Genomic DNA, 27868 nt, shown 5'->3' with positions numbered 1-27868 from the left:
CTGACATGAACGTTTGGTCTCGATCAGCGTGCGACGTATCCTATCTGCCTTGACTGAAGCAGATTGCGATATGGTTGTCGACGTCCTTGGATCGTCCTTGTTATGCAACGGTACCGTCTTAATGGTCTTCCATTGCTAAGGGACGTTCCAGGAAAATCCCGGGAGACAACAAGTGAATAGCCTCGCTGGTTACTCAAAAAGGATTGCAGGTCGGTTCCTCAGATGTTCAGACTTATCAGGATCGAGTAAAGTACGATTTTCCACCGACATGATGGCACGTGGGACTTCGAAACGGAGAACCTGTGGAATGATGTGTTCGTTTTTCCTTAGCTGGAGAGGAGACAAGTAGACGTGGTAATCGGACGTGGTCATTTTTATTTCTTGATTGGTGTGCTTCTAACGCCAATACTTTTAAAGTCTTTTTTTACCGCTTCTTTGCTAAGCATCGGACATCGGTGAATTCGTAGTTGTATGTGGCTTTTGGGACTCCATGCTAACATATTTGCACTGGATTTTTTGAAGACACAGGTCTTTTGCGGTTTTCAATTTTTCCTCTTCCCTTCTAAAGATGTTCCACGAACCGATCATATTCGTCGTCGATGTTGTTCATTGCAGTATCATCCCAAAAGTGGGCCAACCTAGAGAAGAGGTCCCATTTGATGATGGTTTTGAGAGTTCGCTTTGTAAACTTTGCCGTTTTCTCTGTGTGAATGTTGTTAGTTGATCTGTCTCTTCCGTGAGAAAAGAAAATCACCCTCAAAGAAGGCTGTCTCTCGTGTAGAAGTTTGGTACAACAGCAACAACCGTCAGGCAAAATCTTCTACTGACGATGGTGTGGTCAGTTTCTTTACGGTAACCTCCTCCGGTAACTCCTACGTCTTTGTAGCACAAGAAGAACATGTTCTGGAATTGCAAGCTCATGGGAGATCTTAGTTGCTGTGATAAACTCAGGAATTCTCTCTCCCTTCCTATTCCATTGTGTCTCGTTGGTCCCGAGAAAGTAAACCTAATAAAAGTAGAATTCCTGTGTATTTTCTTTTAACTTTTCCTATTTTGAAATGAACCTAGCAGTGTTTTCCAAACTATTTCTCTGGTTTTGGATCTGACAGGAGAAAACATTTTGGATGGTGCTTTAGAACTGTGTTCTGAAAGACTGACGGACTGACTAACTGAATGAATGAGTGAATGAATGAATGAATGAATGAATGAATATTGTTTCTTTAAGTTTTCTTCTGAGGTTACATTTATTTAAATTTCTGAAAGATCGAGCACGCAAATCTTTTTTTCTATAAACATTGAAAAACTTTCAAGACAGAGTCAAGACAGATCTAATTGAGCGTTTGTCTACTTTCGTGCAACTAAACTGCGCCCTCTGAATGCCCTCGGGGGACGAAAATGAGAAGTGCATCGAGAAACGTTTTTTCTACAAACCATAACTAGTAATATTGAGGTTTGATGAAATGAAAGCTCATTTTTCGAATAATAAATGCACAAATGCAAATACCTATGTCTGAGACGAATCGCAAAAGAAGTAGAGATCCCTGGTGGAAATTTGCAGAATATTTCTTTGAACTAACTAGAAATTTGTGTTTATGTAGATTTTCATTCTCGCCATTTTCGCTGATCTTTCCCTTCACGTTAAGAATTCAGAATCATTTTTGTTTTTTTTAAATCCATTTCTTTAATCCACTCACCCGGATTTTTTTAGAGTGACTTTTTTTTTTTGTAAATCTCCGAAATTCAATTTATAACTATAATATCTGTCTCAACACTGATTCTTCGTTCCTATAAGTTTCTTCCAATCTTTTTTGTCATATTTGTCCTGCATTTAACAACAAAGACATGCCAATCAATAACGTAGTCACCAAACTAGTCAATGATCCTTACATCATTGATATGATGGAGGGAAAACTAGGTAATTGCCATTGATTACTGAACATCTGGATTCCAGTGAAGTTTTTTTTTTTCCGAAGCGAACAACTTCAGTGAAATCCGAGCCTTTGCGAATAAACGGGAATTAACTCGGAATACAACGCAAGCACTTTGTTTTCTATATCGCATCGTAATGGAAACGATGCAAGCAATCCTGAAATGTTCGTTCGAAAATTTTTCCCCTCGTATTTTTCCGAGCTGAGTAACTTATGCGATGAGTAGATGAATCAAATTTTAATTTAGCATTATATTCAATTGTTTTCTGTGAATCCTACATTTGAAAAAAATTCAAATTTTAATTGTACTAGAATTAAGCAATTAAGACAGCAGCTGCAGCTCCATTACTCCATTTAGTAGGGGGACGCGTATGCGATTCAATTTACTTCCAGCAAGAAAAAAAACATCAAACATTTCTCGTTCGTCGGGTTCTACTGGAACATTCTCATGCATCTTTTCGATGAAAAAACTGAATGAACTCCAAATTCCACTACATACTGCTCCTGTAGTCAAGCCATGACCGCCGTTCTGACTCTGCACGCTACGATTCTCTACATAGGAAAGATATCATTATTATCTTATTTATTGCCAGTCTGAATGTCCGACTAAAGCAGGACTTCAGACTTTCTGTGGTGTTCGCTTCGCTCCCCTTCACTGATCAATGAAAATTTATAGTAGCAGTGGTATTTTCTGTAAAATTAGATCTGTACTTAAAAAAAACCCCTTCTTTCTCTTTTTTATCATAAATTAATGCGAAAGGTTACATAGATTTCCTTCTAAACGCGTCAGTTCTACATTTGGAGAATATTCAACGATCAGCTTTAAACACTCTTTCGATACCAATGAAATATAGACACAATTAGGAAGCATTACTCGAAGTATGGGTGTTCCTCCTGATTTCCCCCAAAAGTTATTGAATATTGATCACAGAATGATGTTTTAACATAAAATGACGTGAACAACATCGTCGTACTGATAAAGATAAGTTCCACATAAAATTATGTGAACTGTTGGGTACTATCTAAGCAGCTGGTTGGGGTGTTTCCACTTTCCGAAGAAAGCATACTACCAACTTGAGGGGCAAACGTGCAAGGAAATTGATACGCGGAGGAGTCATAGGGGTGCAATGCAAGACGTGCAGTGACCATGGTTATGAAACGGTTGCAACGTCTCATTTACCTTTCGCGACCATTTTCCACACACTTTCCACTCGAAGTTATTGCGCACCAACTCGAAGCCGGTGGATCCGTCGCACCCCATTTTACCGCTCTACGATGCCTGCGCACCATTTCGAGGCCGTCCCGGGACCCTCCGCACCCCAGAGATATTTTACAGATATATGGCGTTAGCGCACCAACTCGATGCCGGCTCCATCCGTTGCACCCCATTTTACAGACATCTGGCGTCTGTGCCCATCTCGACGCCACGTCACACCCTAGCTTTCTGGCGTCGCTGCAGTAATTCGACGCCAGCGCACACCCTTTTACCGCTCTACGATGCCGGTGCACCATTTCGGCGCCGTGGGACCCGTCGCACTCCATTTTATGGCTTTCTGGCGTTGGAGCACCAATTGGACGCCGGTGGGACCCGTCGCACCTCCCTTCTGGAATTTTGTTTCGCACACCACACGTGACAGACTAAGCCCGTTATTATATGACATGATTAGTGTTTCGTTTTTATAATTATGATATTTCTATTATCGTTTGTTATTTTGTTTGTTACTATTTCATATTCTATCGTATGTACCTCTATCATTTATTATTTATTTTCCAATATTGTTTTCTGTTTCATTTATTTTGTCCATTTATTGTCAGTGTTCCATCTAGTGCTTTAAGTTTTCATTTATGTTATTGTTTATCCTTTTTCCATTTCTAGTCGAGCAATGGAGCCGATAGGTTTGGAGATCTATTGAGGTTCCAGTTTCTGTAGTCTGGTCCACATTTGATTATTTTCCCGTTCCGTTAAGCCTACTTCCATTCGTAGCCGTGTTTTCATCTCGTTATGTTCTCTCTGAACCTTTTACAAGTATCTTTCTATGCGACGTAAATCGTCCTGTTGTGTTTCACTTGTTTATGTTTGGGTTTATTCCCGTTTGTCTGAGTTCTTCCATGGATTCACAACCTCCAGGGTCACTTAGTCCACTTTTTTTTTTCTCTATTTTCTCTGAATCTCTTCACATACAAGCTCACTCACGTGCATCTTTTCCGAATTCTTATGAAACCAATTTTTTACGATTCCTCGCCGACTCCTTACTTTTCCTGATAGGTAATTATTGGAAGTCTTACTATCCCTCGCAGTGAGGAAAATTTTAGGTAATTGACTTATTGGTTGAAGTGAAAAATTAATCAAAATTACTATTTTCATGTTTTTCATTCAATTTCTTTATCACAAATTGTTCAGTTTTCTACCGGTTTGACTTAATCTTTGCGTTTTTACCATTATTTTGCAATTTCATTTTAACTCTTTTATTTGACTTAAATAACTCTTTTTATCGTTTTGATTCCTTTGGAAAATTCTTAAAATTATCTCTGCTTTCAGAATCACCATTGTTGTCTCATTTCAATTCCGTGACTTAAACGGATGTCTACGTATGCCAATCTACATGTCATTTCTCTTTTAATTGGTTGATGAAGTTTTGAGGAATTAGAGGGAGAGGAGAAGGTTGTGGCGTTTCAAAGCGTTTTAATGAAAGAGATGGAAAGATCGTTACAGTAAAAACATAGAAAGGTTTTCATCAAAAATCAGGAATCAAAGTTAAGAAAAGTGAGAAACGCATGGATTGAAGGGAACTTCAAAAAAGACCATCACGTATATTTTCAAAAAATTATTTTTGAATTCTTCATTTTTGAAATTTCTACCCGTTTTATTCATTTTATTTATTTATTTTCTTTATTTTCGTGCTTTATTACTTTCCATTTACTTCCATTTACTTAATTCTCCATCAAACTATTCGTGCTCTTCTGAATATTCATTTCGGAGAACCCAGCGCAACTCACATATTTCAAGGTTGATTTCTTTTAAAGTACAATTTTTTTTAATTCTTTGAAAATTCCCTTTGTTATAGCCATCTGCAAATGTCACGGTTTTGCAATCGGTCACGTGAGAAACATCAATTTAATCCAAACAAAAAAAAAACCCCTGGTATCCTATTATCCTTCCCATGAATTATCCTGTCCGCAATTGCAGACGTTCATTATTTCGAGACGTAAAATGCGAGGAAGCCACTTGTTTATTTATTTATTCATTTATTTTGTTGCTCTTTTATTTTGCCGTTGACCTTGATCAGCTAGTGTGTTACGCCTCGATTCCTAGCAAATTTTCAACGATTATAGTAATTTTGCTAATTAATTGATTACTTTTTTCCAGTTCAATGATTTCCTTCTGATTTCTTCTTCCGATCATATGGTCAATTTAGTTTAATGAGAAAAAACTAAGTATTTAGCATATAAAATGTACTTAAACTAGCCAGTAGGACCATGTTCGGACTTACTTTTTGCACAAATACTCATTTTAAATCTAGTGGGCGGAGCATTTTAATTGCTGGACCCGCCTCCTCCCCTCCACCCTTAGTTTTGACTCTCTTTGTATACGTTTTGCATGATGAATGGTTGCAACATTTCTGGCGCGGCAACGTATCCGATGATCTTCGGACATTGCACTTCATTGCTAATTATTCCTGGAATAGAATTTTTCACCAGATCTTTGAAATCAGGAGAAATCTGTCTTAGATCTTCTCTGGACAGCGATCTCTATTCTTCCGCACTTCCCTTCTGATGATTTTTGTTTGGTTCAATAAAACATTTAATACAATCGATACTCATGTTTTTCCCATACCTCCTACATTCTGTAAGAAGAAAACGACTTCTTTAATCACTATGTTAGTTTTTTTTTTGCCAAGAAATGAAATGCGGAAGTTTCGCCTTGGTTGCTTCGGTTCACACTTAACCCGTTGTCGACAGCGCGCTCTTTTGCGCATGCGGCTCTGTCCATGTTTTCATTTTCCTGGTCCATTTTCCTGTTGTGGATAATATTTTTCGAAGATAGCAAACCCATCAAGTACACTAAAAATTTTTTAAAATTAAAGACATCACCCCACGAATTTGAGGTGGTACGGATTTCAGGTGGAGTATTCGTATACGGGATGGTAGATTATGAAAGAAGGGTGATTCCGTCCATTTCTTCTTAATTGCTGTAAAAAAACGGCCCGGAAAATGCGGCGCGTGCACAAGGCTGGCGCGCTTCAATCGAACTCCCCGTAGAAAATAGCGCGCCAGAACACCGTTGCCGTAAACCGTATCTTCCGGGCCGTTTCTTATGGCGATTAGGAAGAAATGGACGGAACCTCTCTCCATAATCTACGATCCCGTATATGCCAAATTGTGATCAAAAAGCTATCAATTGGAACCCAATATAGTCTGAGGTTATAGTGGAAAAAGTGTTCAGAGACTCAAACTCTTACATTTGGTCAGAACAGCAAGAATTTTTTGGTTTTTTTTTTGAACAGAATTATGCAAATTCCATAAATGTTGCCTTCCCAAGTCTGCAGCAGTGATTGCCGATGGTGCAATAGGCCAGCCCTAGCTGAGGTACGAAAATAACCGAACAACGGACTCTCATAGAAAATAATAAATCTCAAATCGCTTTGCAAATGATATCATTCGACTCGAGATGCTGTGCCGAACTCAATTTTTGCAAGTTAAGCACTGGACTATTAAAATATTGACATAAAATATAACCCAAAGTTCCCTATTCTTCCTAAATATGGAAGGTTATGAAAAGGCGGTACTACAAGAGAGCAAAGAAATTCATCCAGAAGAAAACCAGCTTCCCAAACTGAAGTACATACGTTACGCGTTTCGAGAGTTCTGCTCAGATTCTTTCAATATAAAGTTTGTCGTGGAGATTAACGGAGGTGTGTAGGTGAAACGAAAAATAGAAAACTACGAAAAGTTGGATTTTCAAAGTTTCCCTTGCTCTGGTGTGCGATTCTACCTAAAAAATCCACCGAACACAGATGGAGTTGTGGTAGATCGCGATTTTACTCAAAACTTTGATTTTGATAACTTCTTTCCTTACAACAAACGTTTAAAGTAAAGCCAAACCTCAATTTTGATCAAACTCGCACAAATGAGTTGAAAAAATAACAAATTAAAGATTTTATTTTGCTGTTCTTTATTACTAGTTTTATTTTATGTTGTTGTTCTCGCCTCGAACAATTTCTTGCTTTTCTGACCAAATATGAGAGTTTGAGTATATGAGCCCTTTTTCAACTATAACCTCAAGCTATAATGGGTTCCAGTTATTAGCTTTTTGACCCGTATTTGGCGTCATTTTACTCCTTTCTCAACGATATACGACTTTTTGGATAGATCTCAAAGAGATGGGAATGGTGAATTAGGTGTTTTTAAATTACTACTTTGTTACAAGTTAAGGCCAAACGACGGTGGAGGCGGTGCCGCACCGTCACCCACCGTCGGTTTGTCAATATTCGTCCATAGTATTATATGTTTACAATACATAACTTTTTCCATTTCTTCCTGTTTTTCCCGTTCAGTTCTTGTTATTGCTTTTCACGTTTCTCTTTTCCTTTTCCTTTCTTTGTCTTGCTTCAATGTGTTTTGCGGTAAAACATAAAAACGCAACATAAGATACAAACATAAATTATTATTATATATTGTCATGTTAAAGTTTGAACCTTACTGTAAATTGCTACCATATTCTATTTGTTATATTGTTCTTATAAATTATATTCAATACAATTCATTTGGATAAATCATTTGCAATACCTACAGCAATGGACTTTTGTCATTTTTATGACGACAATGAGATACTAGGATGAATTATTCCGAGGTTTTTTTTTGTTCGGTGCGCATTAAGTGCGCTATATTTGTATTCATTTTTTCAAGGAGCACTTTTTCTTCATATTTTTTCAAATTATAATTTCATCTAAATTTCGTATCCATATCTTAGGCATGTTCGTTGTAATCGTGTCATAGCTTCACTCTACACAATCTATAATTATATTTACAACTCTCATTCTACGCACATGTTTTGCACGTGAATTCGAAAACTTCCACCACTGAACGCTCATTGTTGTCGTGTATCGTTTGTATAACGGTGCACAGCGATGCGGAATTCCGATCTCCGGACATTTTTCTAAGTCTCGACGTTTTTTTTTCTCTGTGAAATTCCGGCTTTTGCACTCGTAACTTTCAAAGGTAACTTTACTCATAGTCACCACGTACGTATTACCTTACGGAACGTACTTATTTACCTCCTTATGAAAAAAAAATGTAATGATTCATTCATTCATTCATTCGTATCTGTATTTTCTACTTACACAAATCAACGTAACATTCAAGCAAAAAAAAATAGAAAAATAAAATAAAGACAATAATACGCTATGAAAAATACAATTATGTTATTTAGTGAAAGAGAAAAAATCTCCTACCAATCGCGTCCACAGAAAATCCTTCGACAGATTTTTCTCGCACTTTTCTCTCTCGAAATCTCTAAATTTCCAGAAATTTCATTTGTTACCTTCTCTGCTAGTGCTTGTTTTATTTTTGAAATTTTCTTTTCGTTTCAAATCCACTAAGCCTCTTTCATGGATGATAAACCAAAAGGAAAATATTGTCTAGACTCGTCTTGTGTATTTATTTCCACATATTTACGAAAGTTTTGCTCGTATTAGAGGTTTTACTTCAATAAATTGTTTTCTTTTTTTCAACATACATACTTTACTGATCTACGATTTTATATTTATGCTTTCCGTGCAGAATTTGAACTCAAATCCTAAGCTTCTACGTTTACGTAGCCGATTTTTTCTTTGTGTTTTTATGTATGTTTGATTGTCGTATAATTTGTTATTCATGAAACGTTTTTATGGTCGTTTGCAAGGCTGCACGACAGCCCTATTCTCACCTTTTCCTCACAAAGAAAACGAGAAATTCCTGAATTTTCTTTCTTTACATTTGTCGCTTTTTTCTGCTCGCTGATATGCTTATGATTTGGTTCCTTTAAGCTTCTAACTTCCTTAAGCTCCTTAATTAACTGTGTATTTCAGTGTGAACATTACTGGAGAATGCCTACGCTATCCTGAATGATCGAAATGCCGGAAAAGGTACGCGTTTTTTGTTCCCATTCGTCGTTCTTTGTTCCTTTTTATTAGCAGCAGTGTGGACGTGTTTTCATGCTTCGCATCACAATATTCTCCGACTCAGTCACATTGCGCTTCGAGGGCATATTTCCGCTTAATTAGTTCACCAACGGGAATGTCTTTGTGCTCACCGTGAGACGAATTGTTTGAAGCCTGGATCAGTACGGGTTTGGTTAGGGAGACGGGTCTTGATTAGATTTTACTTGAGTGCGGACCACCGTTCTGGAATGATGTCGTGGTTCATTTTGTGGGTTTTCCCTTGCTTTTTTAAGGGTGTAGTAAAATCTCGTCCGAGAAATACTTTCCAAAATTTCCAAAGTTCCAATTTTCATTTGCACTTTTGTGAAGAGCGTTTTCAAAATGTTCACGAATGCCAAAAAATTTAACAGAAATTTCTGGATAATTTTTTCGAATATTAAGGGAAAATTCGCCTTTTTCTCCTACATTCTTTCTGCCATTAATGGACAGAAAATGTCATATTGCGATGAATCGGTTGTGTTTCCATAGAAGCGAACGAAAAACCACCCTAAAAATCGACTATTCGGCGGAAAACACGAATATCTGTGCAGTTTCGGGATTATTTATTGGCTTTTGGGAACTATTACATTCGATTTCGTGCATAGACCGACATTTGTTACGTGTAGGGGCCTTAAATTCATGGAAACTCATCGGTGTTCAGTAGCAAATAATTCCTCGGATGTAACTACACTAGTTGAGTCATGTGAGTAATAGAGCGAACGTAATGAGACCAACCGCATCGGGCCAAAGATCAAAATGTCACTCATAGTTAGTTGAGTTATGTTCGCGCGCTACTAGCGATATTCTAAACGAGTTTCTAATTTAATTTTGCTCATTTTTAGTTTGATAATTTGGTTTGTCTTAGTTTAGTTTACTTTTGCGTTTTCTCGCGCTAATAGCGACAGTCCAAATAAATTTCCAACTTACTTTTGCTTACTCTTATTCAGTCTAGGTCAAATTTTAACTTAATTGTCCTAAAACTTCCCTTCTTTTCATTAAACCCTTTGGTTTCATATGACAAGAGGGGTTTTTCTCTTGTAGCTGAGGGGAATTAGAATACAGCTGATATTTTCTTGAGAAAAGGAAAAAAACGGGAGGAAAGCTTTCTAAATTGGAGCGAATTCTTGTCATATCTTTTCTATAACGGCACATATTGTCAGTTTTGCGCTGAACTGCGATCATTGATCACCACATACATATGTCAGAGAAATCACCTGGGAAAAGTCATTTGTCACTCAAGAATTGTGGTGTTTAAGCGAAAGGCGCGTCTAGACATCTTAATGGAAGTTTATCTCCTACATGCAAAATTGAGGGTTGCGAGGAAGAATAGACCAGAAATTAGTAAAATTTCTTCTAAACGTCGCAATTTTCCGAGGAAGCCACTATAATTTCTGAGGGTTTTCGAAATTTTCAGTTTGAATTCGTTCAACCTAAAAGCATCACCCCACGAATCTGAGGTGGTGCAGATTTCAGGTGGAGTATTCGTATACGGGATGGGAGACTATGGAGAGAGGGGTGATTCCGTCCATTTCTTCCTAACTGCCGCCGTAAAAATGGCCCGGAAGATACGGCTCCGAGCGTTCTGGCGCAATATTTTCCACAACGAGTTCGATTGGAGCGCGACAGTCTTGTGCACGCCCCGCATCTTCCGGACCGTCTTTTACGGCAATTAGGAAAAAATGGACGGAATCACCCTCTCTCCATAATCTACGACCCCGTATACGAATACTCCACCTGAAATCCGTACCACCTCAAATTCGTGGGGTGATGCCTTTAATTCGTTTATGCTCTTTTGTTTTCGTACATATCTTTGTTTTCGTTATATACGTTTCGATTTTCTTTATTTTTGTCTTCATACGTAGCATTAGTACTTTTAACGATTATCGAATTTCCAAGTCAGGGAATATGAGATCTTTCCAAAAAGTTCTGCATTTTCTCGGACGTACAAAGTTTGAAAAATGATGTCAACAAATCGCTAGTTATATTCTTTTTAAGCGTTCAGCTTCCCGATTTTATTCAAACGTTTGTTTTATGTTGCCAGTTCTTATTGAAGTGTATTTTTTGAATTTTTGATTGCTTTTTTTTTTCTTTTTTTGCTTGGTTTCTCTTCTACTTTTCAGCGCTCGTCATTTTGGTCACTTTTTGCCTAATCATTTCTTTTTTTTAGCCCTGCGCCCCCTTTTTAACTTCTTTTTCTTCCACTTTTATCCGCTTCGCATAATTTTTTCATGCGAGAATCGCTGTTCTTCTTGTTGAAACCAATTCCATGCTTTTGTGGAACATCGGATATTTGTTGTTTCCAAATCCGTTAGGCATTGTTTTCTCTTGAAAATTTCTCCTGTTTTTTCTTCCTGAAATGCATTTGATGACTGCACTTTTTTTATTTCAGTCTACACGCAGTTTCTTTGTTTTTTGTTTTGAACACAACAAAAAATATTTTTGATATTCATCTTGAGAGTTTTCCTTTGTAACACGTCGAATAGTATTTCCAGTATTCTACATTTGCTGCAAAAATGTGAACCAAGAATTTTCATTCTTTTTGAAATTCTCTCTTTAAAATACTTCTTGAATAGCGTTATTTGAATTTCAAGAGTGATTCAAGCAACGGAATAGAAACATTTTACATATATTTACATAATTCTCCTCTATGCCTATGTACTTCTGACTACTTGCCTCAATAGATCATGGAGCGCTTGAATTTTTCGAATAAAAGGACCTACAAGCATAGAAAGAGTTTTTGCAGCACAGACTTTCTTCTTTTTCTAGGTTATACGGTCGTTTTTAGCGGCAACTAAAATTCCCGTCTGAGTATCTGAACTTACCTTATTCTCAGCACAGTCAGTGGTCATCTCTGAACCTAAATCTGCTTCACTTCGTGTAATTTTTACGAGATTTAGCCAAATTTCCATGTTAGTGGGTTTGCTCAGGGAATTTCAAGGTCCTCTTCCTTCTGTTCGTTTGAGAAATGAGTGTAAATGAGCGGAATATTATTTAGGCAATATCAAATCCTCAACACATTTTTCTATCCTATGAGTTGATAAACTCTGGAACGTGGGCAAAACCGTTATAATGCGATGAAGTTGCCAAATAAATTAATCTAAACACTATACACCTAATTAACTTATACTTTATCCTCTTAAAAACTATACAGGATGAGAAGATAAGCTTTACCTTAACACTTGTAGTGTTAAAAATGTCACCACCAATCGTTTGAACCAACGTTTTTCCTTTTAGGGTTTTCTCCTAAATTAGTAAATATGGATCAGTGTTCTTATATTTTCAATTCAAGTAAGTTTGCAATGATTTGAATCTATAATGAGGTATTGAAATTTAGAACAAAATAAAATTCTGAAATTTTTATAGGATATGGTGTTCAAACAGTATTTATTTCCAATTCTCTCCCCTTTCCAAAAATTTATCTTGCTCATTTTTGTTCAAATAATTGCATCAAGCTACTATGTCAATCATTTCATAGCAATATTTTAGCAATAAATACTTTTCCTACTTCATTTTTTAATAGATTAATTTCTAAGCAACAACCTTAGGTTTTTTTTAATAAATAAAAGAAGAAAGACTGGATGGCAAAATTCTCTTTTCGTCATCCAAACTTCATTATCCGTTAATATTTATATATGCGATAAATATAATAAAGGGTGGAACCACTTGTTATAAAATTTCGAAGGCAATTAACTTTTTTACATCAAAACTCTTCAAACAACCCCTTGCAATAGCTTTTCTTTCATTCTGAGCTGAATCGCAAGCAAATTTCCGGCACGCTGCTCCAGCGATCATTGCTCTGTTAGTAGCGGCCAGTTGGTGTGTTAATGACAAGTCCCTTTGTCATCCATAACTAATCTACTTATTCATTTGTTGAGCAACGAGTAAGTTGACAATTCCTCCATCAATGCTCTTTATCTGCTTCTCAAATCCGCTTTTTGATCCTCATCAAAGTTTTCAGGAAGAAAAATTCTGTAGAAAAAAAGAAAGAGAAAAGAAACGTCAGAAAGTCACCGTTTAGTCCACTATTGTAGTTGCCAGTAGCGGCTCAGTCAGATTCATTTCACCAAGAATCACATCGCCTATTCCACTATATTCTCCTCAGCACCGTGCTCTTCAGTGTTGTCATAGTTTTTCTGAAAATATATTATCAAAATTTATAATGGGAATCTTTGCATCATTATTTTATCACGACTATTTTTTCCTACTCCTCCCCTTTCGGCTGGCGACCAATGGTAACGGACATAAGTCATCCAATCATGAACGAGCTGAAAAAACTGAGCTTAAACAGCTTAAACAATTTCACATGTCTGCATAACCGCGGTTTTCACAGAAATCTTTAAGTATACGCCTGGACAGGAAGAGAAAAAAGCCTTATCCATTCGGAAAAAAAAATTTAAAGGGAAATCCACCTATGAAGTCGCTGAACTAGTTGAAACTACTAGTTGAAAGCCAAGGGTAAAGAATTAAAGGATAAGAGGATAAAGGATAAAGTTTCTGGCGTTAATCAATCCGCTTGGGATGCGCCCCCACGTTCACTTCAATTCAGAATCGTTTGAAGTTTACGAACGTGTAACTGACCTATACAAAGACTTGCGGGGGCTAGCCGAAGTGTCAAGTCAGTGTTTTTATCCTCCCAGACAAGTCTGGTACCAATTTATCGACCCCGGAGGGATGAAAGGCTTGGTGAGCGGATTCGAACCTCCGATCGATCGCGCAGGAAGCGGAACCTCTAACCGCTACACTACACCCGCACCAATATAAAGAATTATATTGAAAAATGAACCTGCAGAGTTTAGCCAACCAAAAAATCTAAGTATTTTTAATTCATCGCATAAATTTTTTAATCTATTTTTTTCCGTGAAATCAGCCAAATTTTGACTAATTTCTTTTTTAAGCGACCTTGGGACTTCTGATCGAGTCTTTGGCCTTTATTCCTATCTGTAATAATTTGTTCGATGTGAAAAAATTTCCCTGAAATTCCTTCAACTTAGGACAAAGTTCATTAGTTCTTGATGTGATGAAGTATCTCCCAGTAAACTATGTAGAATAATCCCACTTTATGCAGGTTTTCTTTTCGGACCATTTTCTCTTGCTGCTACTTTTACATGGATGTTTGTGAATGCGCATAGTGCATGCATGACATGCAAATCCAGGATTCATATTACGTAGGATAATCCACAAGCTCGGCTGCTCTGACACTGCAGATTCATCGATTCTCATATCGCTTATGAATTCCTTCGTTGTTTAAAATAAAAAGTTCTATCTTGGTAGAAGAATTATTGTCATTACTTTTTATTTAAACAAAAAAAAAAACTCGATAAGGTTAGAAACTAAAACCTAACGTGAAATGCTGATATTTTTTTATAAAAATATCCATAAGAGTAGAAATTTTTGAAGCATAATCGAGCCGACTTCGTCCTGTTTGAGTTGTTGAAAAGAGAAAGTATTACAAGTTGAGAGATGTAAAACACTGAAATACTGAAATTTATTTTAGATTATTTTGCCTACTATTTTTTACTGAACATGTCAGAACTATTTAGTAGTTAGTTTTAGTTTAGTTTGTTTATCCATTATTCCATAAACTGTGAATATTCGATAGAAGGAAACGACAAAATGGGATCTCATGAGGAGAAATCTTTTCTTCTTTTGTTTTTCCTTAAACCACTACGAAAATATCTTTTTTGTTCAGTTCAGCGGTTCCACTAATGAGATCCTATGAAATTTTCTCCTAAAATTCTGACATATTGAATTAGTGGTAATTTAACAGCGAAAACATTAAACATTAAAAAATAAGTATAAGAATAAAAATAAAATACAACCAGCGGCGTGTAGCAGAACATATATAGAAGTTATCGAAAATAGAAAACACGATAAAAGAAAAAGATAAAAAAGGCAGAGAAGAAAAATAGAGAAAAAAGATGAGGAAATTTTTATGAGATTGAAGATTGAAGAGGGATTGGAGAAAAAAAAAGAGTAGAATTTACGAATAGTTAGATAGCGTTCCAATCTATCTCCGTCTCTAAAACACGCAGATTGTTTTTTTTTTCTTAAATTTGAGCCAGATACAAACAAATTATGAAAATTGATTGCGTGCCTAGAAAATATCTGTTGAACATGGATCAAATGTGTAAGTTTTGAGCATTCTGAACGAATTTGCAGCACTATCGATCGATATATGATACATGCGATCATGTCACGAGAATATATCGTGTTGCGACTGTTTTGCTGTCAAGATAGACTATGAATCTAATTTAATCTACAGTTCTTTTCGGAACCACTAATTGAGTTGGAAGAATTTTTAAATTTATGTCGAAGTCAAACACGTCACAACTCGTCCAAATCCACAGTAACCCGCGAAAGTGGCACATGATCACACGTAAATGGTGGCTTGAAACTTTCCTAACCGGATAGTGGGGTCGAAGATCCAGAAAAAAAACACCTTACATAATTTCTCTGGCCGGTGTGAACTGCAGTGCACTGAGAAGTGCAGTGCTAGTTATCCGTAGAGTTCAGTGGCCGATTATCCACGATCCGTGCAACCGGCGAGCGCTGATTAGCTGCGCCGTGCGCCTTAGACAAACCCAAATAGTGTAGCGAATAATAATACGATTGAAACATGGCTGAAAACGAGCATTGCCGCTTGCCGCTTCCGTTTAAGTCGTCAACATCCTGATTTACTCGCGTAATCCGCTACGGATAAGAAATCCCACGTGATCATCGTTGAAACCTACACATATCGACGTCAGAATGTGTGTAGCGTTAATTTTATTGATGAACGCCTTCTACAAGGTCTACTATTGGTTGTTCGATTTATGTGAACATGCCCTCGTATCCGCACTTTTACTCGCTACCGTATTCTTTTTCTTTCTTCCCGTATTGTTCAATTTGGAATCGGTGAGTTTCGCTGCTTTTTTCTTTCCAGCATGACCTTAGACTCGAGTCGCTTTTGCAAGAATGACAGGAAAGGAGAGAACTTCAGAGTGTATTAGATTTGGAATATTAGCATTATTATATTATTATATAGTATTGTTATTGTATTAGTATATTAGTATGACCCTCGGTGCGGATGTAGTGTAGCGGTTAGAGGTTCCGCTTCCTGCACGATCGATCGGAGGTTCGAGTCCGCCCTAGTGCTCACCAAGTCGATAAATTGGTACCAGACTTGTCTGGGAGAGTGAAAGCTCTGACTTGACACATCGGTTAGCCCCAAAAGTCATTGTATAGACGGTTACAGGTTCTTGAACTTCAAAGGTTTCTGAATTGAGGTAAACGTGGTGGCGCATCCCAAGCGGATTGATTAACGCCAGAAACTTTATCCTTCAACTTTATCGGACCCTCGATCCTGGCACTGTTCCACCACATCTCCACTCAAATCTCTTCAGAACCCAATCCTAGTCACAAACCTTCTTAGTACCCAAACAGTATTATCAAAGAAAGAATTATAGCTTTTTTAGTATTCTATAGTATAGTCGTCCTATGTTCGTAAAAATATTCCTAAAAAAAACTTTTTTTTGGCTGCCATTTCCAGGAATAGCCTTCCGTTAAATCATGTTCCGTGTGGGTGGACATTTTCTCCTGAAAATTGGCTTCAAAATTACAAAGACGCTGCCAACCAATACCACAAATTTTTAGAGCCGAGTCCATTGTAATTCTTTGAAAAGGATGCAAATTAAATAGAAACAGCAAAGTTGTGGAAATCCTAGGGGATAAACATCAACATCGGATCACTACTTCAGTCTAAGGTAAAGCTTGATTATTGAGGGGAAAATGGAGAATCCTGTCAAGAAAACTTTTTTCGGCTTCCTTCGGTACAGTTACAATTTCGTGAATTTCTTCTTAAGTTCCCTCTAAATTCCTGTTATTTTTCATACGAATCCTTGCAAATTCTTAAATTTCTGTTGTGAAGAATTGCTGAGGATGGATGATCCCATATCTTTCCAGCATCAGCATCTCTTTTTTAATAGGTACAGGTTACTCTAAAGTCTAATAAATCGCTTTTTTTAAGGAAGAAAAGTGCTCCTATAAATTTCTTGTGTTCTACACGTTTGCATCTGTCGAAAATACGTGGATCTATTTATCACATTAGCATATAAATATTTTATCAGACAGTAGATATGTATTAGACAGTGAATATGTATATACATGCACTTCTAAGTGCTGTACTCAATTTGAAAATTAACTGTAGCTTTTCCAGAACTCTTAAAATGGAGAAATTTCAGTTCCCTTTCACAGAAGTCGAAGACTGGCAAATTATTAGCCACATCCACATCCATGCAAAAAAAAATGCTAGACTCCCTACCTTAGTTTTGACCCATTTTTGGATGAGATCACACTTTAGCACTTTTTTCTATGAGGTACGCCACATCCCCAACGAAACGCAGCGCAACTGTATCTGCGTAGAAGAAAAAGGAGGACAAAATAGTGAATTTCTCATAATTCGACTCCTCATTGCTAAAAACTAAACAACAGCAAAGTTTCTCCGTCTCTACGGGAGGATTTTGAGGTTACTATGTGAGGTGCTTCGCTTCGGCGGAGATGGGACGCCATCCGTATGAGATTTTAATCAGTTTCTTGTCTGGATATAAAAGGTGTCAAAAAGACTGTCGTGTAGGTTTTCGATTTTGTGAAAGTGAACAGAAATGACGGAAATTTCTCTTTTTGGCACGTCAAGTAATTGATTTTAATTAACTTTTTGTAAATGATCATGATGGCGATTATTATTATTATTATTATTATTATTATTATTATTATTATTATTATTATTATTATTATTATTATTATTATTACTTATTATTATTATTATTATTATTATTATTATTATTATTATTATTATTATTATTATTATTATTATTATTATTATTATTATTATTATTATTATTATTATTATTATTATTATTATTATTATTATTATTATTATTATTATTATTATTATTATTATTATTATTATTATTATTATTATTATTATTATTATTATTATTACTATTATTATTATTATTACTATTATTATTATTATTTCAACGTATTTGTTAGTTTGACTTGTTCCAAAAACAAATTGACGAAATTTCAGAGAAAAATTAACTGGTGTTTGTTAAAAACGTGCACCAATGGTTCTTCCGTTTGTTCGGCAAACAGTTGTACGATTTCAAATGAATGACCACCTCATTAATTTTATCTTCTCTTTTTGTTCCGTTTCACAGCACTAATTTTTTTTTCGTGAAATTTTTGATGTGAAAACACCAACCTACCACATACATACATGATACATTAATGTGCACATAGAAGCGACGGATGTCCTTGGGGAATTCATTGCTGTACATATTTATCACGTATGTATCGAGTCAGATAATGACGACGATGATGATGACAGTAAAGGCGAGTATCCAGTAATTTTATGCATGGATATATCCATCCGTGAGCACACATCAACGCATGCAACGTTTCTGATGCTCTTCCTATTTTTTTTCTATGTTTTCTTCTTGGTTACTGCAGTGCAGGAAACCCTTCGCCACCTTTTCCTTTTTTTTCTTTTTTTTATCTTTCGCTAAAGGACTCGTGACGAGTCAATCACTTTTTCATCCACAAAAATTCTTAATTACTACATATGTCTATTAATATAATAATTTTAGAACATCCAATTAGTTTATTTCAAAAAACTAAATTGTCGAGTCCTAATGGAAAATTAATTTTAAAAAAATTTAAATTCTAGTAAATAGGTGAATTATATTCTAAAAAATATAAAATTGGCTATAATTTGATCCCTTCCTTTAGTTCAGCATTCACGCAATTGCAATAATTAAGGAGCAAGGCGACCTACATAGAAAGGAGGAAAATTTCCTTAAATTTTCCCAGATATTTGTGACGAATCATTCTCTACGAAATGTCAAAACGAAATGTCAGTCTTTGACGTGACATTTATTGTCTTCAAAAAACAAACAATGACAAATCGCAAAACATTCCCCTTCCTCCTTTGGTTTATGTCATGTCTGTAAAAATAGCATAGTCGATCAGTTTTCCACTTTTTCGCGAAGATTTCCACGCTTCCAGATAAATTTACAGCCACCATCGTATGGATTTGGATCTTCTACCCGAATTTCGCAAGATCACGCAATGAAAAGCTAGTAAACTTAGCCTTGTTGAGCAGAGTTTGGACGTATCGACTAGAAACTACACCGCTACTAACTTGTGTCCCAGAATCCGTCGCAAACCGTCGGAATTCTTGGAAATAGGCAAAATTAAATTTTGAAAATACTATTCGAAAGCAAATGAGCTGCTGATTTCAAATGTACTTTACGGGACCTTTAAACTCATCAGGAAAACAATAAGTTCTTGTTTTTCAAATTAATGTCAGTGTGGTCATGCACTATGTTTGCCCTAATTCCATGACCTCTCCGAATTCCCATCCAGAGATAATAATGAAGTGTAACGATTTCCCACAAACACGTGATCCAGAAAAAACTATCATCACGAGTATATAACTGGGATTTTGGAGTTTTCCTGGATGCATAGTGAGTGATATTGATGTTAGTAATTATTAAATTTTTTTTTAACTATATCTACTGAACACGGTAATTGAGCGTATAGTATTTATTATGCATAGTTATATTATATTATGTATCTTATGTATTATATTATGTTTTGTGCTTATTCTCTTGAACAAAACTGGCCCAGTAACGCGCTTCTGATTGAGGCAGAGCAGAAACTAAGGTGAGCATAGTATGTCCCACGCGTCGGACGCGTCGCGTCGCTTCGCGCTGCGACCACTTGGTCGAACACCTCTGGTGCTGACTACACAGCGACCGTTTACTGACTAACTGAATATATGGATAGAAGTACAAATAAATGATTAGGTTGGTCTGGAGGATCATTAAAGCTATTGTGGGAATTCAGCCAATTGTGGCACTATTACAGCACCAAACTCGAAAAAAAAAAAGATTTCTTGTGAAAAAGCAGAAAAAAGATTGATTTTACGGCATTTAGTCCGTAAATTATAACACAATAATCTAATCCATATAACGATAATTGTTCCATTAGTGTTACGAATTAATGGATTGACTAGGATCTCTATATACCGTATAGAAATTGAGGACTGTGGTTTTTTTTTGAGAACGCATTGATTCCTGCTGAGTACGAATATCATGTGGAGTTACAGGGTTCCCATCTAAGCCGCATGGATAAATGCTCTCTGGCGGATAAATTGATCTGTGCTGGATACATTGCTATCCAGTAGAAATTTGGCCACAGATTAGTGCTTATTCTTGTCGGAATTTTTCCACTCCTCTAGGACTCAGTGCTCGCCACAAACTGCTCTTATATATCTACATCCTTGCTAATCCCCGCTAATCCGACATCTGATGCCTGTTAACTCGTCACAGAACCTTCTTAGTTCTATATTTTTAGCACTTATTTACGCACGTGAACAGCATTCTCCTCTTTCATGCATTAAACGATTGCAAATTGCCCTCATACGTCTAACATGCAAAAAAAAATGATGCTTATTTATTTTGACTAATTAACAACAAGATCTAATTTTAATTAAATATATTATAATTTTGCTCCGTATATTATATTCTATTACTATATTAATATTATTATATTAATATATATATATATTCCATTCCATAATTATTTTTTGCAAATAATGGCACTAACTATAGTTAGTTAATTTTCTTCTTCTAATAGTTGTGCATTTGCGTACAATCTACATTAACTAGTCTATCGTACTCCCCGTAGTGTCACAAAATTCCGTAATGCCATTTTTGGTGCCATTCTGGAGCAGGAGAATTTTGCCGCATATGTTCATCAGCTATGTATGAGCTGTCTTCGGTTTTGTAAAGAGACCAAAGACACATCCGAAGATAAATGGATTGTCTTTGCAGATGGATATTTAGCTTCTTCTAGTTATTTGCTCTACGAAATCCTGGTGTTAGGTATATGGATATATATGGTCTTGGAAAAATGTAACTTTGGCACAGTTTAGCAATAGATGCCACATTAGTAGAGCTTTATGGATTTGTTGGTCTTTAAACAAAGTTTACTCCAATTCCGTTGCTGTTTTGGTCTTTTGTCTAATTATTTCTGGAAAGCTCAGAAAGTTCTTCTCTTTTCCCCTAAAAGAAGCAATTCTGTGTGAACAGAACTGGGTATGGTTATAAGTAGCACTAATCAATAAATTGTATTAAAGGCATCACCCCACGAATTTGAGGTGGTACGGATTTCAGGTGGAGTATCCGCATACGGGATCGTAAATTATGGAGAGGGGGAGATTCCGTTCATTTCTTCCTAATTTCCGTTAAAAACGGTCCGGAAGATGCGGCGGGTACGCAAGGCTGGCGCGCTCCAATCGAACTCGTTGTAGAAAAAAGCGCACCGGAGCGCTCGAAGCCGTGCCGTTTTTTATGGCAATTTGGAAGAAATGGACGGAATCATCTTTCTCTCCTTAATCTACGATCCCGTATACGAATACTCCATCGGAAATCCGTACCACCTCATATTCGTGGGGTGATGCCTTTAATCCATAAAGGCTGTATTTGTTTGCGAATAACTTTACATCAAACCGAACTTGGGTTAAATCGAATCTTAGAATCTTCCATAGTGCACATAGAGGAATTATGACGTAACCTGAATGTAACAGAAAGAATAAGTGATTTCTTGCTAGAAAAGCTCCAAAACCTGGAGCTCTATCGGGTTGGAAAGGACATTGTTAGCGTTTTTTTCCTCTTTACAAAGTAAAAATTGCGTGAAAAATTAGAAGTACTTTCAAAAATATGATACATCATTAAATAGAGAACTCAATACAAGAGAACATTCAAATTAAATAGAGAACTTCTCGTTGCAGAATCCTTTGTTATTTTTAAATTTCAAATTCTTTTCCAGGTCATTAAAACAAAGTAGCAAGTTTGCAAAACGGCAAAACGGAGCATTTCCGTCATCACCGTCTTTTTTTTATCTTTTTCTTGCAATTACTCGAAATGATAAGGCTGCCTAAGCTGGTTCTTATATTCGTATTGTTTACGGTGGGCAAAGAACAAGAATCAGAAATTAAAAAAAGACGAAAAGACTTGGAACAAAATGACAATGCGGAAAAGACATATAAAAAGAATAAGCAAACCATTGAACCAGAGAAGGAATTCGATGAAAATGACTAGAAGAACAGTACGATGATAATTTGTAGTAGCTTCTGGGTCAAGAAAAATTGGTGAAAAAGGAATTTCAATCTCGAAAACGGAACGCATGTTTTCAGGATTAAAATCCCAGTTTTGAAGCAAATAGCATAGAAAAATAGCATGAGTTATTTTATTTTCTTTGCTCCTTCTCCCTAAACAGCTCCACTCTGCTGTGTGTTCAATCTTTAGTAGCTTTATCATCTCCAAAAAAAAAAACAAGAAAACAAATGGTGTCGAAAAAAAGCAAAAATAAATGAAATTAAAAAAAATCATTTTAGACCTATCTCATAAACTATCTCATGAGATTCTCTTTCGAATGTTCTGTAGCATTCCAAAATTTCTTTTTAAATTTTGAAGCATTTTCACTTCTAAAAAAAACCTACAACTTGTCCCTCAACCTACGTATTATAATACGAATAGCTCTTTCTCGCTTCTATGAAAACTTCAATACATGTATTTGGAATTCCACATATACGTACCAAATAGTTGAATATTTCTAGCAATCCTTAAAGGCTTCACCCCAGGGATCTGGGATGGTGCCGGTTTCAGGTGGGCAATGGCTATACGGGGTCGTGGATTATGGGGAAGAGAGCGATTCCATCCATTTCTTCCTGATTTCCGTAAAAAAAGAAGGGAGAAAGAAAGAAGAGCGACGCGTGCGCAAGGCTGGCACGCTCCAATCGAACTCGTTGTAGAAAATAGCGCCCCGGAACGCTCGAAGCCGCATCTTCCCGGGTGTTTTTTTTTTTTTTTTTTTTTTTTTTTTAGGAAGAAATGGGCGGAATCACCATCAGCCCCATAATCTAGGCATAACCCACCCGAAACCCGCACCACCCCAGATCGGGTGACACATTTAAAGCTACGAATGGATATGAACATTGAATGCGCGAAAAAATCCGGAAAGCTAGTGTTTCTTGTCAGAGTATTGATTATTTTCGATTGCAAAATTCAATTACGTTACCAAGTGCTTCTCAGACTTTTCCTGCATGTTTACCTTGGCGGTTTGAGGAAATTTTGTCGATTTATTATTCATCCACATCTGAAAAGATCACTTCTTTTTCTTCTTAAAACGTGAGGAAAAAATCATTTTTAAACTGCTCGCAACAAGTAAATAATGACTTTTTTCTCTGAAATCTACTAAATCTAACATGAATTATCGTGATTAATGTGTCTTAGCTTCTTTTATCTTATTACTACTTCTAGATAATTTTTTTTTCAATGGCATTCATCTCTCATTCTTCCCTCGTTTGCAATTTCTTTTTCTTTCTTTTTCTTGTGATACCATCATCGTCAACTTTGAAATCCGCTAATTTTCAGGTCTCTTAACTTCTTAGGTGCGCCTTACTCTAACAAATGGCTTTCAGCATCGGAAATTTGAAAAAAAATTGCTGGGTTTATTTGTCTAAGTAGAAAAACAGCTGTTCCATCCATGCACTTTATCCTCGTGGCCACTTGTCAAGCAGAGTTTCGGAAATATTCATATATTATTATTGTTAATATTGTCTATTGTATTGTTCAATATCATTAATGGAGAGTAAATGCGATGTTTCTTCAAGCACGAAAGCCACGGATCATCCCTTGATCCCCTGGATTTGTCCCCTCATTTCTGTGATGAGAGACTTGGAACTTGCATGATTTATTGCATTTGTTGCTACTAGTGTTGCAGGTGTAACTGATTTCTCCCATTTTTCCCTTTTATGGATCATGAATGTGAAATAAAAATTTTACAGTATCAGAGAAGAAAAAGCTTGTTATTGCCTTAGATTCAATCTATTCTCAATAGCGTTAGTAGACAATCTTGGTTTTTTCTATTTTTTTCAATTGACCTCAAGATTCATCGAAAAGGTTTTTGTTGTTGTGTTGAACTTAAAGGTGTTTTTTTTGGAAGATTAGTCTGGTACGGATAAACTTACATCGCAAAATCAGACGATTTGTAAGAAAACCCAAACCATTTCAAATGAAAATTGGTAAGAAAAAATATGTGTCGCCTGGAGAAAATTGAAATAGTTTTTTAGCGAGCAAGAAAGGGAGCGAAAGAAAGCCATGAAATCTCAGAAGCCTTTTAAAATCCTCTTCAAGCATCACCTTGTATTCTAAGAAGGTCAGCTTGATATTGCTATGATTATAAGGAAGAAGAATTTTGCTGCCCTTGAAAAAATCATATCTTTCTCTGGAAAAAATGAAGAATGGATAAACAATGATACAAAATCATGCTTTTGCTACCTTAAACAAAAAAAAAAACTCGCTGGCGGCAACATCCTTCGAAATTATTTGCTTTTGGGTCTTTTTAAGTTTTGCTTACTTGCAATTTTCTTTTTCGTTTCACTCTCTGAACTATGAAAATAACCGATCTTATTTTTTACGAATGTCATTTTAAAAATTTTTTCAGATCAGTGAAAAATCAAGCATAGGACTTCTATTCCGACACGTCTATTCACTGAAGTCACCTCATGCCAAACAAAATGTTATTAACTGCTATTTACCTTCTTAGGTTGAGCCAGATACTTATTAATTAAGTTGAAGTGAATAGTAGTTTTTTTTTAATTTCACATGGAGCGAAAATAAAAATTCTTTTCTACTTGAGCTCCTATTACCAGAATTTTCTCCTTTTTTTGCAAAAACAAATAGCAGAAAGTCTCCGTTTCAGGTTTCCTATGCTAGGCTCGCTGAATGTCCTATTTGATTGGATTGTATCTTATATCCTCTTGTACTTGAACCTGGATATCCTTGGAAGAGCATTAAAATGAAGTAGAATTTCCCCCACAGTTTGTCAGATGGAATTTCCTATAACGTTTTCCGGCCTTATGTCATAAGTGTTTACGGAACGGGTTTAGATTCTTGTTTCAGCAAATAAGTGAATGGGAATGAATGGTATTGGTAGGAGGTACGTATCAGAAAGCAGGGCGGAGCCACGACGCTCTGATTGGTGCGCTTCCATGACCTTTAGTAGCTGTGCAGTTTTGGTTATCGAAGATGAAACAGAGGCTTACGAACTATCCACATGATATCCTATTCATTTCGTTTCTCTTCATCTTATCTCACTTCATATCTTGATTTGAACGTAACTTTTCTTTTCCTCAAGGGTTTCATCAACGGGAATTTATTTTAAATTTATTTCATTATTTTTGCCATGTTTTATTCCGTATTTTTTTTACTTTTCCTTAAGATTTTGTTATTGTTTTTATGGTTAGGCTTCAGCGCTCTTTGCAATTTCTACACTTTTAGATTCCATTCCATAGATTTCCAATTCAGAAGAAACTTTCGTTTTTGTTTTATATTCATCGAATAGTGATTTCTTCCTCAAATTTAACGAATTTTTTAAAACCTCCATGTTTCTTGTGCTCCTTTTTTTTGATAATGAGTGTTGTTTCTGAGCTATTTTTTAATATATTAAGTTCTAAAAAATATCCAAGTAAGTGTGTTGGATATTAGAAAATCTAGAAATGCCTCATCATAGGCAGTGACCGTTGAGTATGAATATCCTCTTATTTTCCAGCATGTCCCTTTACGTGTGCACTATTGTAGTAAATTCTCCAACCAACTATTTCTACTGCCATGATTTTGCAATATAGGCATACTAAAGGGAATGTCATTTGCTGTAGTAGTTTTTCCTACGTTTCTTATTGCTGTTTACGACGACTCTTTTCTGTCAAGCTCCTAATATTCCTCTTTTTTGACAAAGGACAATCCTCTCATCATCTCATTTATCTGATATTGTCTCGTTTATGTCGTTTTCGACAGATCTGCACTCTCTTAGGATGTTTCTTATAGCGAAACGTGATAGGAAACGTACCGTAAACAAGTGAGAGATTCAATAATTACAAGTCTTTAAATGCATGTTTTGCATGTTTTGCTCAACAATAATCTAAATATCCCTGAATTCGAGACAGATACTAAAATTTCACTTTCCCCCACAATGACTATACAAGGTTATATGGGAACTCATAGCTTGCATTTTTGTATTAGGACAGATTTTAGCACTAGGGCTCATTACGACCGCTGTTATATACAGGACGTTATCGTATTGCGGAAAAAAAAAAAACAAAAAATTCTAAAATGAAACCGCTCTTTATCCTTTAGCTCCTTCTTTAGGTCGTTGATCTTGAGAGTTGTCCCGAGTTTCATTTCGAAGCCCTTCTATGAATGATAAATGGTTTTTTTTGTTCAATTTTAGATTTTGTTTCCAAATTTCCATTTTCCTAAATAATTCCTAGTTAATTAATAATTCCTAATTCGAAACTACAAACCTTGGTCAGTTTTATTTCAGCTTAATTTTGGCTACGGCTATCACTTTCCTCCATTCCTGCTGCTTTGTTAGAACATTCATTGCATTAACGAGACGAATAATTCTCAGTACAGTAAGAACTAAGGGGATCAGTTATAGTTATCTGTTTACCCCAGTTTTCGTATAGAACGGTGAATAAAAATAACAACACCAGTCAATTTTACTGTTTAATTCTCATATTAATTTTTGATTACTCAAAAGTCCAGAAACTTGGGGAAAGGATGACTGTTCTATAATATGGAGCGCAGAACTGTCCGCACTCCCGTCCGACCATCTGAAGTCAGCGTTTCCTCAAACGTGGGAATTGGAGGAATTCGGTATGTTTTTGGTCATATACCCTTAAAGACACGCCATTCCTCCCGATTTGACCATTTAATCAACACCTGGAAATCCTAGAAGTAGTAAGGTTTTGTCTCGAATCATATCGATCGACTTCATCGATGTTGACTTAAGCTCCTAACATTTATCCGCGTAAAGCTTAACTGAATTACTTCAAAATTTCCTAAGGTATTGCCACAGTCTTGCTTCGTACATCACACAGGACGAATCTCAGGTTAAAATGTGTGATAAAATTTGCAAGATAACATGAGAATGTGAGCGAGGAGACAGAGTAACATTTCCAACAGTGCTGTGCAGGGATAGCTGATAAGGAGCGGGACAAGACGAGGAAAACGTGGATCAATGGCAACATGACTGCATTTCTTATTTTGTATCGTGTAGAACTGGGTGGAAGTTGACCTTCAGACGTAATCGAGACTATGCATCCTTTTCACGGACATCTGTGTTGCGCAGACGATGTCTTTCCCTGCAAATTTTGAATTCATAGATTTTTTACGCGTATCGTTCACTTAGGCTCTGCGAAATACGCTGAGAACTGCTGGAATATTTGATGGATATCGGTACGTCGGCAAAAGTGTCTTCAAGCAGCTATCGATGCTATTGACATTGACTTATTTTTAATTTATATATTTTTAATTTATTGAAGGTGGAAACAGCTAATCTTTTTCCAATTACACTGACCATAACTTTTACGGATGCAAAGAAACTTTCGCCCTTCCTAAGGTAATCTATAGAAAGACTCTTTTTCGGTTTTATATCTAAATTTGTATTTATTGTGTATTTTCAAGCACACTTACCTTTCCAAATAAGTTTTTCTGTTTGAAAAAACAATGTTACAGGCATCACCCCATGAATCTGAGGTGGTACGGATTTCAGGTGGAGTATTCGTATAACGGGGTAGTAGATTATGGAGGGAAAGGTGATCCGTCCATTTCTTTCTAATTGCCGTAAAAAACGGTCCGGACGATACGGCTT

The 27868-nt window shown here is 36.2% G+C and overlaps 1 protein-coding gene across 1 annotated transcript in view; it reads left to right on the top strand.

Annotated features, from left to right (window-relative positions):
* Positions 1–9031: 9031 nt before the first annotated feature.
* RB195_017386 (uncharacterized protein) overlaps positions 9032–27868 on the top strand; it is a gene marked incomplete at both ends in the record, with an annotated part of 36189 nt that continues 17352 nt past the window's right edge. Inside the window, one exon of the mRNA XM_064184364.1 lies at positions 9032–9052. Within this exon, the coding sequence (XP_064040244.1) occupies positions 9032–9052 (21 nt within the window). The remainder of the gene's footprint in view (positions 9053–27868) is intronic.

This window comes from Necator americanus, chromosome II (assembly GCF_031761385.1).
Source record: "Necator americanus strain Aroian chromosome II, whole genome shotgun sequence".
NCBI lineage: Eukaryota > Metazoa > Nematoda > Chromadorea > Rhabditida > Ancylostomatidae > Necator > Necator americanus.
Note: the sequence above shows the minus strand (reverse complement) of the source record. Positions and strands in the feature narration are given on the sequence as shown.